Source organism: Diadema setosum, chromosome 2, assembly GCF_964275005.1.
Source record: "Diadema setosum chromosome 2, eeDiaSeto1, whole genome shotgun sequence".
NCBI lineage: Eukaryota > Metazoa > Echinodermata > Echinoidea > Diadematoida > Diadematidae > Diadema > Diadema setosum.
In genome coordinates, this window is record NC_092686.1 from 24,739,186 (window position 1) to 24,758,498 (window position 19,313).

A 19,313-nucleotide genomic window follows, 5' to 3' on the forward strand; every position below is an offset into this window, starting at 1 on the left:
GCGTACGATTCGATTCAATAAGAAGTTGATATCACTTCTTGAGACAGAAAGAGTTTTCTGTAAGAACGAATTCAGTTTTATTTACAATGCACAAGTGGGTGGTCATCATAGATGTCTATTCGTGACGTCATCCACTCATTCGGGAACCTTCAGGACGTCTCGCACATACCAGTCCTTCAGTATGACATAATCATCCTCCTTGCGACGGAAGCTGAACCGCCTTGCTTTCAACTGCCTCCTGATGTCTCGGCTGATCTCCAGCTTCTTTAGTCCCATACAGTAGACAGCGCTGTTGGAACACAAATCGCGAAAAGAAGATCCCACAAAAGGAGTCATAAGAGCAGTACAGGCAATGACAGGTGTTTCGGTATCAACGAGCGTAATACAATAATTGTGTATGAAATATTTGGAATATTAATGTATATGAAATATCAACAAAACTTACATTTTTTTTTGTCAGACAGGGAATGGTCTCCTTTAAATTCATAGTCTATAATCCTTTATAGGCGTATATTCTTTCAAAAGTCCAAATATAAATTAAAATGATAGCCTCCCAAGAAAAATACTTCACCTGAGGTAGAGCAGTAAATGCACCTTACATAAGTCATTTCATTTGATGTTGGCTTACTAGGAAACACACCATAACGCATAGAGTCTTTCATGTATCACACAATTTTCAAATTCATTGATTTATATGATACGATAACTTGTTTAGGTCTTTTTTTTTCGAGAATTAAAGTCTGAAGGAGGATGCTGTACACAATCATTTTCTGAATCAAAAGTCAGAGAAACGGACAAGAAAAAATAAATTTAAAAGTTGAATGTACCATAATCGCCCTGTACTCTTTTATTACATACAGACCTCATACATGTTGTATCATCTAACTTGGCTGCATCATTGATTATCTGATTCAAAACAGGTTATAGATATACTGATAATCTTATCATCGGTACTTAGCATTTCAAAAACAACAATGGTGATTTCAAGATATTTGTCTACCTACCACACCAACAGCGTCTTTAATTGATAGAAGTTTCTTTATCTATTTTTCAAGTAGTATTTTTTTTTGTTATGGCTGGTTTTTTGTATAATAAAAGAGTGTGAAATAATCTAAGAAGCAATAAAAATTAGGGAACATTATGAGGTTATAGGGCGTCAATATGTTTACATAATGTATAAACAAAAGTAATAATATATAGGCAATATATAGGAATGGTTGACTGTACTGTCGCCGAATTGGCAGCTGTATGCTTTTATGTCGAGTGGTATCATTTTGTGTGATTTTATGTGATATGAACATGATTTTTTTTCTCTTTTCTTGTTTCAAATTCAGGACCTAAGACTGTAAGAAGGGAACGTTGTGAATATAATACCTTGGGTCGTCGTCCGGGATTTTCTTCCTGATGTCTGCGACGAGCGATAAAAAGTTGGAAACACACAACTCTGGATCCCAGAAGCCCTGGATAAAAAAAAAAAAATCGATCTATCGATCAATCAATCAATGAAATGGCAGAGAGAAAAAGGCATGGTATTTATAAGGAAAATATCCTTTCAATATAGGTATAATATCTCCTGTATACAAACACAACCCCCACACACATTATATTTTGTATATATATATATAGTATATACATGTAATCAGTCAAACATGTCTATAGCGGCCACCGAAGGGAAACAACAAAAGTGGTCGCTATAGACAGGTTTTTGGCCATTTTGAATTTCAACACTTGCATTTTATATCATATAATATTGCATGTTATGCTTTAAAAAAAAACAACAACCAGCAAATAAGTTTGCATGTGCAGCTGTTATGCTAATTCTTGTTCTGTTGTTGTACAATTCATTTGATTTGATTTTTTTTTCTAATTTGTCTGCTTCTGTTCTTGTAATTTTAAAACCAATATTTCAGGCCTGAGGAACTGCTCTGTTTCGTACCAGTTTGCATGAACGGGGCTCACGAATGCCGAGTTCGATGGATATTGATAATATGTGAAGCTTACGTAAATTGCTACAAACAATACCCAGACAAGTACCATAATTATTGTCCTTATTAAAAGGAACTTAACTATATACTAATCAGTCGGCATTTTAGTAAAATTCTATTAATATTAATAAGATATTAATAGGAGTTGTCTTTGCCTTTGTAGCAGCTATTTACGGCGGCATTACTGAAGCCTAGATCTAATCCAGTCACGTTAGTGATTGTGACTGAGCTAGGACTCGGTAGAATTTACGCAATGAATATAAAAGCAGTGGCGTATCTAGGGGGGGGGGGGGCAAGGGGGGCACGTGCCCCGGGCGCCACTCCTTGGGGGCGCAAAAAAAACGAAAAAAAAAAAAACGAAGAAGAAGAAGAAAAAAAAAGAGAAAAAAAACGAGGAAGAAGAAAAAAAAAAAAAAAAGAAAAGAAGAAGAAGAAGAAGGAAAAAAAAAAAAAAAAAAAAAAAAAACTCGCCCGGAAGGGGGGAGGGAGAATGGTGGGGGGGGGGGGCAGAAAACCAAATCAAACAGGATAAAAACAAAGCATGATGATGACGCGGACAAAATGACAATGTTTATTGTGTTCACACAAAAATTCCATGTTCTGTGAGCTGAAATAAAAAAATTTTCGGCTCGCTCGCTGCGCTCGCTCGCCAAAATTTATATAAAAAAGAAGGTAAGAACAAAACGTGATGATGACAAAATGACAGTGTCTATTGTGTTCACACATGTAATTTTATATCTAGCAGGCAAAATGTTTCACGGAGCAGCGGCTGCAATTTCTTTCGTTCTGAAGCGATCGCCAATTGGATCAAAAGAAGGCGCCAACGGGGGGGGGGGGGCGCAAAAAACCCAAATCAAACAAGATAATAACAAAACGTAATGATGACGCGGAAATATACAAATTTCGGCTCACTCGCTCGTACTAATTTAGAGTCCTCAGTTTGTTTGTATAAATCGTTATCTATAAGCCGTCACTATATCTTGATTAGAATTGCAAGATTCAATAAGCAAAAAATGACAAGAGTTTCATGATTTGTAAGCTGAAATACAAAAATTTTCGGCTCGCTCGCTACGCTCGCCGATTGGATCAAAAGAGGACGCCAACGGTTTCGAACATACGAGGGAGGGGGGCGCAAAAAAAAAATTAAAAAGATAAGAAAAAAAACGTAATGATGACGCAGAAATATACAAATTTCGGCTCACTCGCTCGTACTAATTTAGAGTATTTTTCAAGTCCTCAGTTTGTCGGTATAAATCGTTATCTATAAGGTCGTCAATATAATTGTGAGATTTAATAAGCAAAAAATTACAAGAATTCCATGTTTTGTAAGCTGAAATATAAAAATTTTTGGCTCGCTCGCTGCGCTCGCTGGCCAAATTTATATATAAAAAAAGATAAGAATAATACGTGATGATGACGAAGACAGAATTATACAAATTTCAGCTCACTCGCGCGCACTAATTTAAAGTATTTTTTCTCAGTTTTTTGGTCCTCAGTTTTTTGGTATAAATCGTTATCTATAAGGCCGTCACTATATCTTGATTAGAATTGTAGGATTTGGTAAGCAAAAAATGACAAGAATTCCATATTTGTAAGCTGAAATACAAAAATTTTCGGCTCGCTCGCTTCGCTCTCTCGCCAAAATCTATCAAAATTCATTACATTTAAATCACCCTCAAAAGATCCCTTTTAAGTGCTTGAAAAAGCATCATGTGGCCTTAAAGTCCCTACCGGGATGGGGATGGGGTTGAACACTTTTTCAGAAATTAGGGGCGCAATTTTCGTGCTTGCCCCGGGCGCCGTTTTCCCCAGATACGCCACTGTATAAAAGACATCGTATTCATGGCTGATTATCGGTTCAGCTAAATTTTTGTGGCCGCTATATACGCAGGTGGATATTCACCACGGGATACAAAATGAGTGGCCGCTGGCCGCGTTAGGCAGGTGGCCGCTATATGAAGGGTCCATAATACAGCAATTTCGTCAGGGGAATTTGTCTGTAGCCGTATAAGCAGGTGGCCGCTATAGAGAGGTGGGCGCTAAGACAGGTTTGACTATATATATAAGAGGTAGTACCGTATTCTTTTGCAAAATAAAAGGCAAATACACTCAGCAAAGAAAGAAAGTAAACACTTTTTCGAGTTCATATTTTTCATAGAAGATGTTGATGAAAATCAATGTATTATATACCATATTAAAGGTAATTTTATTAGCTATCGAGTTAGAAAGTTAATTCAAAAAGATATTTTACACATGAGTGAACACATTCATTTTTGCCCACCAAGGCACAGAAGTAAAAATTGCAAAATTTGACAAGTTGTCTTTCTTTGACAATGTCCTTCAAGATAACAATGACAACAAAAAGCTAGTTTAACACAATGAGAGACATGAATGAAAGAGTAAAAACAATTTTTTGTTCTCTTTATCTCTTTGTGACATCAAACAAATACAAAATGGGAAACCAAAGGAGGAAAATAAGAATTTTCTGTCAGCATAAACTTCAAACGACATAGGGAGTATAGCATAGAGATGATTAAATAAACATAATGTCTTTATTTTATTCATTCTATTTAGTAATTTAAGGATTCATGAGATAAATTTAAGAACTAAATATTATCTACAAGTTTTCCAATTTCAAAACAAATTGAAATTTCTACCATTTTGTTAATATTGCTTTTTCTCTTTATTTCATTTGAATTGGGGTTTGACCAAAGATTCATTTTTCTCCCTTAATTTTGGCTTCAAAGATATCATAGAGATCAAAGGTTTATTTTGACAACTTAAGTAATGTATCCAATTGTGTTAAATTTGTCTTTTGTTCTTGTTGTTACAAGGAAGAGCACTTGCACATGGATGACAACTTGTTCATTTTTGCAATTTTTGCTTTTGTGCCTTGGAAGAGAAAAACAAAGGTGTTCACTCATGCGTAAAGTTTCCCTATTTATTGGCCTACTAGGCTGATAGGCAATGAAATTACCTTCAATATGGTATATAATACATTAACTTTTAGCCAAATATTCTATGAGAAATATAAACTTGAAAAAGTGTTTACTTTCTTTTTTTGCTGAGTGTATTTTGCTTGATATTATTGTGAACGTGTTACTCTTTTTCCTAAATCTGCCTATGCCGCACTGCTCCAACCCGCCCTGCTACTGTGACCATTACAAATGGAATGCATGTTTTTACTCTTATCACAACCAGCGCACAGTGGTTATCACCATGGCAACAGAGTGTCATCCAAATTTTACCGCTGCCTTGTTGGGTAGGTCCTCGTTCTTCATCATCGCCGTTGAGGTGACGACGTTCCTTTTGTCGTCCCTCCAGCCAACCACGATGTCGGAGACTCCGCTGATGTGGTTCTGCGACCACCACCTGAGCGTTTTGTATCTGGTAAAAAAGATATGATAGCGACACTTAAGAAAGAGGAAGATAGCCGGAGATCGAAATCGAGATCGAGATCGAGACCGAGATCGAGATCGAGGGGCGAGAGAGAGAGAGAGGGGGTGAGAAGGAGAGAGTGATAGAGAGAGAGGGAGGGGGAGAGGAAGAGAGGGAGAGAAGTTTAAGGTAGCGGACTTGATTTATGCTTGGGGGCTACAAATCTTTTTTTTTTTCTCTCCAAAAGAAAATAAAAAAAGAATAGTGTCACGTGCTGCTATAAAGTCACCTAGAATCAAAATTTGAACTTATAGGAATGCCATACCTGTTCACTATCTTCCCCTCCAATATTGTTCATGAAATGCGCAGTGAAATTTTTGTAAAGCCAATTATTAGGAGCACAGTTACATTCACAGTTTGTGGAATAATATTGGAATAAACTGTTGAACAAAGGTCACGGCCATTTCACCAAAGCGGTGGGGTGGGTACTCTTTTAGCCACCCCCAACAATACTGACTAATCTTTACAGGGGAAGATCTCTCCAACCGGCTGCCGCAGAGCTGCGGTAACAAACTACCTAGGCTTCTCAAGCAGGCTGATACAGTAGTTAATATTAAGATTCTTTTGAGAATGTTTTCATTTAATTCGTGTGTTTGGGTTGGGATGGAGGATTCAGATTTTAACTTTTTTTGCGAGATAATTAGAAACCACTTTCAGCCACCCTCACGATATTGACTAATTTTCACGGAGGAAGATCTATCCAAGTCTCTGCCGCAGACTTACAGCAATAATCTAAAGGCATCTCAGGCTGGCTGATGCAGCAGTTAATTTAGAAAGTCTTTTAAAAACAACCTGACAATGGATTAGGTTCTGCACTGAATGTTGAAGTTTTGTCACATTTCATCTTCTCTTTTTTCTTTCTATCTATCAATTTCTATCTATCTCCCTTCCTGCATATAGAGCGGTACATTTATCTATTTTTGTTAATATGCTCTATGATATATATGTAATTGGTTTGATAATAACAATATAAAAATATACTGATAATAGTAATATTAGAATCATTATCATTAGTATCATAAGCATCATTATTAAATACCAATAACAACAACAATAATGATGACATCAACAATAACAAGAACAATAATGACAATAATAATTCTAATTATTATTATCAATTCATTTCTTATCATTAGTATATCATTATCACTATCATCATTTTATCAATATCATCTGTTTTATAGATAATTTTTCGACAATCTTTCGGGCAGACGATATAATTATTTGAGAAGGGTATACATCAGTCCACTTTCAAAATTATGAGCTTCATTACTTGATGTTATAATCATGAAGGCAGGGACGTTCAACGGAATGGGATTGTGTGAGATTATGGTTTGCTTTAATAGTGCAAACAAAGTATAATGTGAAATCGATCATATGGGTGAGTGCAAGGGGGTAAACCTACCTGTTGAAGTTCGTTTTTAGCCTGTACTCGGAAAGGGCTTTGTTGGTCTTCACATCGACGTAGTTCATGGGAGGGCGCTCGACCGCGTCCTTCCGCTCAGCTGCAGTCTCCCCGCTGAACAGAAAGGTGTGGTCACCACACTTGCCCTTGGTTATCGAGTAGTACGAGGAACTGGCGTCGATTGGTTGGTCAATATCTGGCTGGCCCCCGTCAACTATTGGAATGAAAATTGATCAGATAACTTATAGACTTCATAGAATATACAAGTGTATAGGCCTATATGTATACATTACACCCGGCCTGAATACCTGATAAAATGAGTACTATTCACAATTCCTGTTGTATTATCCACTTTTTCTCTACATGCAGTATTCCTGAACACAATGCAATCGGTAAACAATACTTGTCAATCTTAACTGCGATGATCATAATCATGAAAAGGAAGTAACTGTAATTGTCTAAGATTAGGTAGTGTTCTTACCAATGAACAACTAGATTGAATCAGGGAGGCGAGAGAAAACAGTGCACTCCCGTTATGGCGAACACGGTTCTAACGCAATTACGGTTACAAGGAAGTAAAAATTCAGGCCGCTCTGTGTGTGTGTGTGTGTGTGTGTGTGTTGTTGTTTTTTTTTCTCAATTGTTTATTTGTTCGGTTATAACGAAATTTCGATATAGTGAAAGTAAACTGCCGGTCCCGAGGACTTCGTTTTAACGGGAGTCCACTGTATTAGCTGACATTGGTCTATTCCCCCCCCCCCCCCCGAAAAATCTTTAAATTCGTCATGCAACAGTCAACCCTAATCGAAGACGTCTATACATTTCACACTGATGATCGATGGTCGAATACCAGAGCCTGTGTCTGAAGTGACGAACTAGCCATAGAGCTGAATTATTCATAAAGGAGTCCGGAGGGCATGATGTGCTCATGAATAACACGGTAAACGCCAAGCGTCAATTTCATTGACCTTTGAACTTGTCGGATACTTCATCAATATCAAAACCTGACCGGTACCTTTAGGTAATAATGTACCTGTGATGTGAATTTCATGGTCTTATCTCAAAGCTGTGGAAAGTATAAGAGTAATCACAATTGCAAATATGGCGTACACCAGAGAAAGTTCGTTGACTTTTTGCTCTTGCACCTTGTCGCACTTCACTAATATTCAAACATGACCCTCATCTTTAGCTGATGAATCTGTCTGCCTGTGGTGTGAATTTGGTGGTCATAGCTCAAAGCTGTGGAAAGTTATTTTCAATAATAATACTTTGAGTTATATAGTACTTATCAGATGAAGTTCATTGACCATTTGACCTTTATTCTTGTCGGACTTCACCCATATTCGAACTTGACCGGCATTTTTAGGTTATGTACCTGTAGTGTGAATATTGTGATTATACCTCAAAGCTGTGGAAAGTTATTGAATGTACACCAAATTGTTGATGATGACGCCACCGCCCTTGCCGACGACAACGCTTATTTGACGTATTTACACAAGCAAAGCACTACACAGTGTGAAATACATACATCTACATGACCGTGTTCATGCCCAACACAAACACGAAGTATACATGCACACACATTACTTCTACATATCCTACAGATGTAGATATACATACAGATCGCTGTATACGCGTGCCACTTAAGAAATTTCGCTATCGCATAACATTTTGCATCAAGTACCGCTTCATACTTCACTTGAATTTCAACGAAACCAATCAAACATAATAAGTAAACTTCGTTAGAATCAGAGATATAGCATGAGAAAGTTATAACACACACACACACACACACACACACACACACACACACACAGACTTGTGTATATATACATATGAAAACACATTTATTTCACAAAAGTTCCCATAGTCACAGTCTAGTAAATTATCTACATGGTTCCAAGATATCAGATATCTTTATTGAATCACGATTATGCAATTATCAGTCCTTTAATTGCTTTTTTCTTTATGAATCTGTTTTTTTTCTTCTTTGATTGTATCATATTGTTATGCGCAGTTGAGCAAATATGCTTCATAGAAACTGCGCAATATAAATTCACATTATATATATAAATAAATAAATAAATATATATATATATATATATATAATTATATATATGATAGTTTCTCTTTTTTAAGATATACGAAAAGGATATCCAGCTTATTAACCCTTTAAAGCTCAAGGGAGGGGGGGGGGGGCATATTGTTCCCACTATACCATATTATATTCATTTGCCACCCCTTCGCGCTTCATCCAATTTCAATCAAATTTGGTGACTTTTCCTAAAATCTGATTGCAAACACTTTACTACATAATTTAACGAAGTTTGATATTGCTGGTTGCCATGGCAATCGTAAACTGACAACTATGTTAGTCAGATTTTGCGTTTTTCTGTTCCGATTTCAATTAACAATATAATAGGGGATTAAAGTTTTGATGAAGAAGCGACAGAGATAATTGGCACAACGATATTTCCAAAGATATACCCTTTTATTTTGTGTCATTTTTTTTTTCACACAAGTTTTGCCCGTAGTATCATTTGTTTAACTAAAAACTCCAAAATAAAGAAAATATGAAAATCGATAACTACGCTTATACCTATCCAAAATGATACATCACAGGTATCATAATGCATTTCTTTATATTGAAATGAATAGCGCCCCTTGTGTTGACCTTGAGATATATAACTATAACAAAGAATGAAGTTTGTGTCACTGATTGCTTGTGGCAAATATGAAATGATTGTCCTATATAACAAGACATCTATACGGGGATGAAGAAATACTGCTGAGTACAGAAAAATAATGTTTTTAGCATATTTCCTATGTATTTCTTTATATTTTGGTGAACAGCGCCTCCATGGGTGACCTTGAGAAAGTTCAATGTTAGGTCATGTAGAGTTTGAGTTGCTCTACTCATGTGCCAAATATGATCGTGTTACATCAAATAAAAACGAAATTATGGGGGGGGGGGACACAGTGTGCCTCCCCACATGGGTCTGGGAATGGTCAAAATAGATTGAGCTTTATGGAGTTAACAGAATGCATGTTTGAAGGCTGCTTTTCGGCAAAGAAGTCTTCCAGTGGACACGGGCTTGTGATTCCTAAATAATCTACAGTCTTGTGTGTCCAATGAGTCAGCCATCGAATTGCATGTTATAGTGGGCTCCATTATTCATTTTTTTTTAATTTAACCTAACTGACTAAATATATGTCATTTTAAGGCATTTTGCCGATCAAATACAGCATGGACAATCGCAACATCTCGTTTGGATTCTGTATGTTGTATCATGCTTTCTTATCATCTATAATTATAATCGCAAATGTCTTACATTGTTTTCATTTTGTATACAGAATGTAACACGGAAAAAAGGTAAAGATGGGATCTGAGAGAGACAGGCGTCTTTTCATGATGAATAGCTTACCGCTTGTGACGTACTGCTGGAATTTCTTCCCGCCGAATCCTAAAGGTTTCGGTGCTTCGTTGAGTCGGAGGTCCTTTACGCCCTCGAGGTAGTAAGTCCCGTGGTAACGCGTTACCATCAAGTCGACTTCCTCAGCATCGTTTCCAGCACGGAGAAGGCGGGCTAGAATGCCGCGACGTGCTACGAAGTCGACGTCGAGTCTGAGAACAGATCATGTAATGAGTATAACAGCTAGGGGAGGATCCAGGAATTCCGAAAAGGGGTGGAGGCGCAAAAAAATATTTCTGGTGCTACTTCCGGGTTTAATATACATACAATAATTCTACAGTTTCATTTTTTATAAGAAAAGTAGGGGCCTACACGTGTGGTTACAGCTCGTTATTTCTAAGGTTCGTTATTCCGAAGGCTTTTTATTCCTAAGATTCGTTATTCCGAAGGTTCATTGTTCCGAATTTCATTTTCGGATTAACCAATCTTCGGAGTAAAGGAAGGCTGCCTGATGTGTGTTTGTGTGTCAAAATCTGCTCTCCAAATATCTCCTGAAATGCATGTGTGAAAGGACTTTTTCTGCAAACTGTGACTATATCTTGGATATAGAAGCATTCAGCACCTTGTGAGTATGTAGATATTGTGTAATTCATCCCTCAAATGGAGTAGTTCTGGAACTGAAATCTTTGACTCGAGAGCTCCATGAATCAACTTTGACTGTGTTGGTCCCACATATTGACACTTCTGTGACAGTTCAGCCCTCTACACTGTATCTGCCTGGCTGCCAGTCCTCTCAATCTTCATTGCCAGGGTCAACCTAGAAGGTGAGAACAATTCACACTAATCCTGTTGCCTATTGTCCAGACACAATGGCCACTACCGCTGGAGGACCCAGCACAAGACAATCTGCAGCTGTGACATGCCAGGTAGTGAAAGAGCTTGTGAAGAATGACGAGTTCAGCTCACTCCTGAAATCCATTGTACGTGAGGCCATGGAAGAAAAAATGGGAGAACTGATGAAAACAATCCAGGTTGTTCAGGGTGAGGTGCTGGACCTGCAACAAAAACTTCACATGAAAGAAAAAGAGATCACTGGATTGAACAAAACTGTGACGACCCTCAGTGGTGAGCTGCAGAAAGTCAACAACACGGTCAATGACCTCGAGCAGTACTCTCGACGTTCCTGCATTCGAATCTTCGGTGTGGAGGAGAGGCCTGGCGAAGACACTGAGGCCACTGCAGCAGACATCATCCGTGATCGGCTTGGTATCACCTTGACGCCAGGAGATGTAGATCGCTGCCACCGCACTGGAAAATCACCAAAGTCAACGACAACACCAAACGCCCGGGAACAAACAAGACACCATCGATCAATCATCATGAAGCTATCGGCCTACAAAAAGCGACGTGAAATACTTGCGAACAGGAGGAAGCTGAAGGGATCTGGAATTTCCATTGTGGAGGATCTGACAGTCAAAAACCAAGCACTCCTGGCAAAAACTCGAGAGAACAGAAAGGTTCTGGCAGCGTGGACAGTAGATGGCAAGGTCATCGCCCTTCTGCCTGCTAGTGGTGGAAAAACTGTGAAAAAGATGATACGAAGTGAAGATGACCTCATTCTATAGATGTAATCTGCCAATACTCTTGTTACTTCCTCAGAGAGCTTATTGTTTGTATGTATTCTGGGCTACTTCCATGTTATAAGCCACATTTTCGTGTACAGATTGTATTGTTTATTTCTTTTCTGGTATTAGTTTATTACTTTGTTCAGTGAATGTGTGTGTGTGTGCATTGCAGTACTTCTACTCAGTCATGGCTGTGTATATCTTGTGTTTCAGAAATTCTACCATTTAATCACATATGTGATGACAACGAATTCAAATTTACCCTTTATCAGTACTTTCATTTGTCAAAAAATATAGATATATCAAAATTTTATTCACTTGTAATAAATCCTTTTGAAATAAATTCAGTGAATTTTGATAATGAAATATCGTATGATACAGATACTAAACATGATAATCAAATATTAGCAAGGTTTAAATGTCAATATATGTTTGATGAAGATTTCCGTTCCAGATTTTCTTATGAGCAATCAGATTTCTCAGTTTTTCACTTAAATGTGAGAAGTCTTCCAAAAAATTTTGATCAGTTTAATGTGATGCTTTCATCACTTGATCATAGTTTCAGTGTTATAGCACTCTCTGAGATTTGGTTTAACGAAAATACAAATGTTAAATTTTATAATATTGATAATTATTCTTTGTTTTATAAGTTTAGAACTCAGAAGGCTGGCGGTGGAGTTGCTATGTATATCCGCAATGATTATCAACATATATTACGCAAGGATTTATCATGTATTACACCAGATTATGAAATGCTTTTTATTGAAATAGTCATCAAGAAAAAGTCTGTAATTGTAGCATGTATTTACAGACCACCAAATACTGATATATCATCTTTTTCTGACAAAATGCATAATGTATTAGAAAAATTGGAATGTGAAAAGAAAGATATTTACTTCACAGGAGATTTCAATATCGATTTATTAAAATCTGGCATACATAATAAAACAAAAGATTTTTTGGATATGATGTATTCGTTTAATTTATACCCTTTGATTACAAAACCAACTCGTGTATCTACCAAACATGCTTCTTTGATTGATAATATTTATACAAATGTTTTGTTGAATTATCAGTTCCAGACTGGTATCATCTATGACGATCTTTCCGATCATTTTCCAGTCTTTTGTATATTTAAAACAAAATGTATGGCTGTGGTTGATAAAGGAAAGAAATATATTAGGAAAAGATGTATAACAAATGAAAATATATCATTATTCAAACAAAAATTGATATTAATTGATTGGTCATATGTTTGTAACCAGAAAGGGGTAAATGAAAGTTATGATATCTTTTTTGAAATGTTTTCCTCTGTATATAATAGTTGTTTTCCACTGCGGTTTATTCCTTTAAATACTAGCCCACGTTGTAGAAAGCCTTGGATTACAAAAGGTATATTGAAATCTATAAATGAAAAGAATACGTTGTATAAACTGAGTTTGAAGAATCCAAGTGTTATATATTTTGAGAATTACAAGAACTACAGAAATAGACTTACAAACATTATACGATATTCAAAATATAGATATTATACTGATAAGTTTACTTCTTTAAAATGTGATATGAAGAAAACATGGCAATGTATAAATGATGTACTTGGAAGGAAGAAAGATGACTCACTACCTCAATGTATGTATCATGATGATGTGAAGCTTACATCTAGACAGGATATTGTGCAACAGTTAAATTCTTATTTTGTTAATGTTGGGGCAAAACTCTCATCATCAGTACCGAACACTTCGCGTGATTTTACTGATTATTTTTCATATCAAAACAATAACTCTTTTTTCTGTACACCAGTATCTGCTCATGAAATAGTAGATATATCTTTGTCTATTCAAAGTTCAAAGGCAAGCGGTCCTGATGATATTGCGCCAAGAATTATAAAAGAATGCATTTATTGTTTTGTTGAACCTCTTTGTTATATTTATAATTTATCTTTGCAGTTTGGTGTTGTCCCTGATAATCTTAAAATAGCTAAAATTGTTCCGTTATTTAAGAAGGATAATCCAGAATGTATTGAAAATTATAGGCCGGTTGCAATTCTTTCTATTTTTGCTAAAGTTTTGGAAAGATTAATGTACAATCGTCTTTCTAACTTTTTAACCAAAAATAATATATTGATACCAGAACAATTTGGATTTCGAAAATATTTCTCTACATGTTCTAGCGTAATATCCTTCACAGATTATATTTTGCAGAAAATTGATGATGGTAATTATTGTTGTGGAGTCTTCATGGATTTGTCAAAAGCATTTGACACCATCGACCACAAGATTCTACTTAAGAAATTGTATTTATATGGAGTGAGAGGTGTACAGTTACAGTGGTTTGAAAATTATTTGTCCAATAGAAAACAGTATGTGATGGTCGATGGTGTCAGATCCTCTTATCTCTCTGTAAATATTGGTGTACCACAAGGTTCTGTTTTGGGTCCTCTGCTTTTTCTTATTTATGTTAATGATATAGTAAATTGTTCTAGTGTATTTAAGTTTTCACTTTTTGCTGATGATACAGTGGTTATGTTTTCACATAAGAATATTGCTTTATTGATAAGGACAGTGAATACACAACTTCAATTATTAAATGAATGGTTCAAGAGTAACAAGTTATTTTTGAATTATAATAAAACAAAATATGTTATTTTTCATTCTATGACTAAAAAAGTATCGTTGAATAGTGATACTTTAATGATAGATAATAATGTTATTGAAAGAACTGAATCAATATCTTTTCTAGGTATACTTATCAGTGAATCCCTCAGTTGGAAACTTCATATATCAAATGTTTCTTCAAAAATCTCACGGACCGTTGGGATTTTATCAAAACTCAAACATTTTTTACCAAGAAAAATATTGATTATTATTTATAACTCTATTGTGTTGCCACATTTAAATTACTGTAATGAAATCTGGGGAAAAACATATCATGTACATATTAATAAGCTTGTTCTTCTTCAAAAACGAACAATACGTTTAATAAGTAATGCCCCATATTATAGCCCCAGTCTGCCATTGTTTATTAAATTACAGATTTTGCCATTGCATGAACTTGTCAGATTGAATATCCTTATCTTTATGTTCAAATATCATAGAGGTATGCTCCCTTCTGTATTTGATAATATGTTTCTAACAAATTCTTATTTTCATATGTATTCCACTCGTTCCCGAAGTAATTTACGGTATCCTTTTACTCGTTTGACTGTACGATCCCACTCTATTAGGTTCACAGGTGTAAGTGAATGGAATTCAATAAGTACTGCTTTGAAATGCAGTACAACTCTTTCTAGATTTAAGTGCTTACTGAAGCGTTCTTTCTTTGAACAGTTAGCCATGACTGAGTAGTAGAGTAGTATGTAAACTGCATGTGTGTGTGTGTGTGTGAGAGAGTGTGTATATACTATGTACGTATTAATGTGATGATTTTTTTTTTTTTTTATTTACTTGATTTCACACAGAACCAGTTGTAATATATGTTGCTATTGCAAAGTTGTATTTTCATGTGTAGGCAACCTAACACAAGCACAAGATGCTTTCAAGGCTGCCTGGCTCTCATTGTAAACGCCATTATTACATGTTATTGTGTTTTATTTTGCCGAATAAATGGCCTAAATTGGCCTCAATCAATCAATCAATAACGAACCTTCGGAATAACGGCACAAATTTTCGGATTAACGAACCCTTTTTCATTTTCGGATTAACGAACCTCTAGGTATAGGGAATTTGCGTGTTTCGGATTAACGACCCTTCGGAATAACGAACCTTCGGAATAGCGAATCTTCGGAGTAACAAAAAGCACCCCTACACGTTCCCTCTACTTGTTACTAACTTATAATCAGGGTAATATAATTTTCCCTTGCTTTCTGAACGAGTTAAGTGAAGTGCTTTTTTATCATTTTAAAAAGGTGAAAATATATTGAATTATCTTCACGTTCTGATATTGTTTTTCATACGAGACGTCACGAAATGTTGTGGTCTTCTCATTCAATATGGCGGCACGGAAACTTATTTTTTAAATCAATTTTTCTGATTTTTTTAAATTTAATTTTCATTGATTTGTTCTACTGGTGTTACTGCATTCACTCAATCCAGACGTATACTTGGGCTTCATTCCTCTTTAAATCTGGGGTTTAATGTGTGCGTGAGCAGGAATATCATTCCTTCAGTTTCTCTAATACGGCCACGAACTCTCATTGATCTCATCAGCCCGATGAGGGCACTTTGATACCATGCGAGGTTTGTTTTTATTTTGTTTTTTATCTTCTTTACCATCTTCTGTTGCGATGGGAATTCCCACTCGGAAGTGTATCGCATAAGTCCGAGACGTTCGTCACGGTTCTCACGAGACATTTTCTCCTGCGACAATTATTGCTCCCTTTGAAATTATTAACTGCGCGCTAAGCCGAACATAAAAAATAAATTCTTTCACACAACATAACCACAATGCTAATCCTGATTCTCACATCAAACTATACCTAAAATCCTATCACGTAACCCTTACCCTAACCCTAACCCATACAAAGTTCAGCGGAACATGTGCAGAAAGAACACCATTATGTTTTTGTTCCCTTTGCTGGACTTTCTTTTCCAGGAGTGGGGATTATACCCACCCCATGATGATATGGTAGTCTTCTCTAGAAAGACCCTTTTATTTTTCTTACCTCGATGAGCGGGGATTCCCACTTCTCCGTAAGCATATACTCGCCATGCACTCGTATCATGAATACATGTATTATAGTCATGATTACCCCTCTATGTTTTTTTTTGTTTTTTTTTTGTTTTTTTTTCTTTTGAGGGGTGGGAATTCCCACTCGGCACACTGAACATCAACACACTCACCGGGGGCAACGGCTGTGGCCGGGATATATGGTTTAGCATTGTGCTGCCAGTGCGCTGGGATGTCTATACATGTGTGAGCGGGGATTCCCACTTCTCTAAGCCTTATAGTCGTGTACTGATATCATGAATACATGTATTATAGTCATGATTACCCGTCTGTTTTTTTTTCTTTTGAGGTGTGGGAATTCCCACTCAGCACACTGAGCATGAACATACTCACCTGGGGCAGCGGATGTGGCCGGGATATATAGGGTTTATCGTTTTGTGCTAGCAGTGCTCTAGGATGTCTATATCGTAAGGATGTAGGACCTATATATTTGTTTTGCGTTATTTATTCTTGGATTGTGATTCTTTTTCCACTAGGAAAAAAAATCATGATTTAATCAACACAGATATTTAATTGTCACCGTCGTACTGTGACGAAACGTAGCAAACAACCCAGCCATCTGTGATAAGCATGAATAACCCCTCAGAATGTCGGTCTCGTGGAACTTTCCTCTTTTTTTTTTTTTTTTTTTTTGCCTTGTGTCGGACTCATGGGCTTTTTTTTTTTGCGAAGTGTCGGGCTCGTGGGCCTTGTTTGTTTATAATGTCGGATTCATTGGCCTTATTTGGCAACTGTCGAGCTGATGGGCGCAATATACATGACACTAATTAAAAAAAGCTGCAAGTCCTACTTTCGTACAAAGTAAGAGGGACAGTCATATTAAACCTCTCGTTATACACGTGAAAAGTTATACAACAAACACTGAGACTCGAGTGATGTCAAGGCTGTAGGTTATCAAACGTCATTCAAATAATCTGTGATGTCATGCAACCTCTTCTACTATCTTGAAAATCTGACAGGTTATGTGTGTTGTTCTATAAGTATAAAGTATTGTCACTCAAGGTACTGTATATTCTGCTTTGACACGAGTCTGCTCGAATATCATTACCAGCTTGATCGTTATCAAAATCCAATTACTCTTTTTCTGACGTTTTAATGATAGTCTGATTCTGATTCTGATTCTGAGTCTGCTATCCTCATCATTATTACTATCACTGTTGATATCATATTAAACTGTTTACAATTTCCCTGCATTTGTATTTTCTATTGATAGTGATGAAATTCGAAGCATATTCTTGTAACAGTGACAATTGGCAAAAGAAAAGATTTATTTGGATAGTGTCCGGCTAAAGAAAACCTTGCAATCAATTGAAATTGCCGGTAAAGTATGAGACCAATCGTTTTAATTTTGCGAAAAGTTCAGCAAACGCTATCTAGTTTCAACAAATTTCTACTATATCTTGATCTTACTTCATTTCTGGACCCTTTCCGGCGGGTTTCATGATTCGCTTTTCCTTCAACTCCTTCTGATGGTCTCGAATCCATTCTAGAACGGGAGTCAGCGATGTCGGCTGCACACCGCTGTGATCCCTGTCGACATAGTCGTCGATGCCGTGTAACAGGTCGAAATTCGGTCTGTCGTCTGGTTCGACAAAGAATCGGCGATTTCGCAGATCATTGCAGTAATTCTTGTCTTCGTCCGTAGAGAATGTTCCAAGAACGACGTGATCATGAAATCCTACGTCATTGCTAGCCATGATACCGTACTGCTGTGGTCGGCTATAACAGAATGATATTGTGATTTGTTGTCCAAATTTTGAAGAGCTCTTTCGGCGACTGTGAATGTTTCCCGGGCGATCCCTAACAGCAATGAAATTACTAAGAGTTAATCAGACACAAGTCCTAAAGATATACATTTAGGAGTAAGTTAGTGTAGGTCGCCACAAGATGCCGCTTATAAATGTTCACAGAGAGAGTTAACCCCAGAATGACTAACCAGAACATGTACAGATACATATATTGAAACATTGGAAAGAACACGCAGACGCAAAAAACAATATTCTTCCCGCTCATTACCATAAAATACCTCGCACCAAAACTAATGCTATAGCCATTAATGACAGGACTTAGAGTATGAAGCAAAGACTATGACTGCGGATTGCAATGTGGTCGCTCGAGATATTCCTGCCCACGCAATAATTTCGCAACAGCGGATTGGGTGTAACTGTGATTTCATTATGCGTGTCGTATGATGGGTGGCTATTCTGCAATCTGTATTTTCATCTATTTCATGTTGCCATCATTTTTTTTTTGAGGGGGGGGGGGGCTGTTGTGTTTGCTGGTTCGTTCCTTCAGATGGGTTGAGAAAGGAGGATTTTAAAGCAATTGTTCAGCAAACATGCTAATGCTGATTTAACTTGTGCTTAAGGTTAGCGTAAATATTTCCCAGTCAATTTTGCACCTCTTTCAATCCAATTCCTTATTGCTGCATCCCATTTAGCAAAATCTAGCCTAGATGACATGTTCGGTACTTCAATTTTATGATCTCTTCATACAACTTTATATTGGAGCGTATAGATTACCTCTAACTTCATTATAATTAACACTTTTTCAACTGAAATTCACAAAACAAGCACCATTTCACTATTCGTTCAATTTTTAGAATGATAATTATAGTCACATGATCAGGTATATGCTGCGCTCGTTCATTCAAATTCGTTTTGGGGGCATCCAATTTAACATGTTTTGCAGTCAATTTAGCAGACATGTTTATATTTTGGTT

General features: G+C 36.6%; 1 protein-coding gene across 1 annotated transcript; it reads right to left on the reverse strand.

Moving 5' to 3' along the window:
* Positions 1–103: 103 nt before the first annotated feature.
* On the reverse strand, positions 104–18,288 carry LOC140241123 (decapping and exoribonuclease protein-like). The gene is made up of 6 exons (XM_072320891.1): positions 18,002–18,288; positions 10,254–10,453; positions 6,829–7,042; positions 5,234–5,372; positions 1,375–1,460; positions 104–289 (listed from the first exon to the last, which is right to left on the reverse strand). Exons 1-6 carry the CDS (start codon positions 18,286–18,288, stop codon positions 136–138), a joined length of 1,080 nt encoding a protein of 359 aa, XP_072176992.1. The 3' UTR covers positions 104–135.
* Between the last annotated feature and the right edge of the window lie 1,025 nt (positions 18,289–19,313).

Excerpts from the sequence above, each read along its gene's own strand:
- LOC140241123 (XM_072320891.1), bottom strand. The coding sequence starts at position 18,288 with ATGGCTAGCAATGACGTAGGATTTCATGATCACGTCGTTCTTGGAACA. Across the intron at positions 7,043-10,253 it reads CCAGCAGTACGTCACAAGCG|TTGACGGGGGCCAGCCAGAT; the intron begins GTAAGCTATTCA and ends TCATTCCAATAG. Across the intron at positions 290-1,374 it reads ATCCCGGACGACGACCCAAG|CGCTGTCTACTGTATGGGAC; the intron begins GTATTATATTCA and ends GTGTTCCAACAG.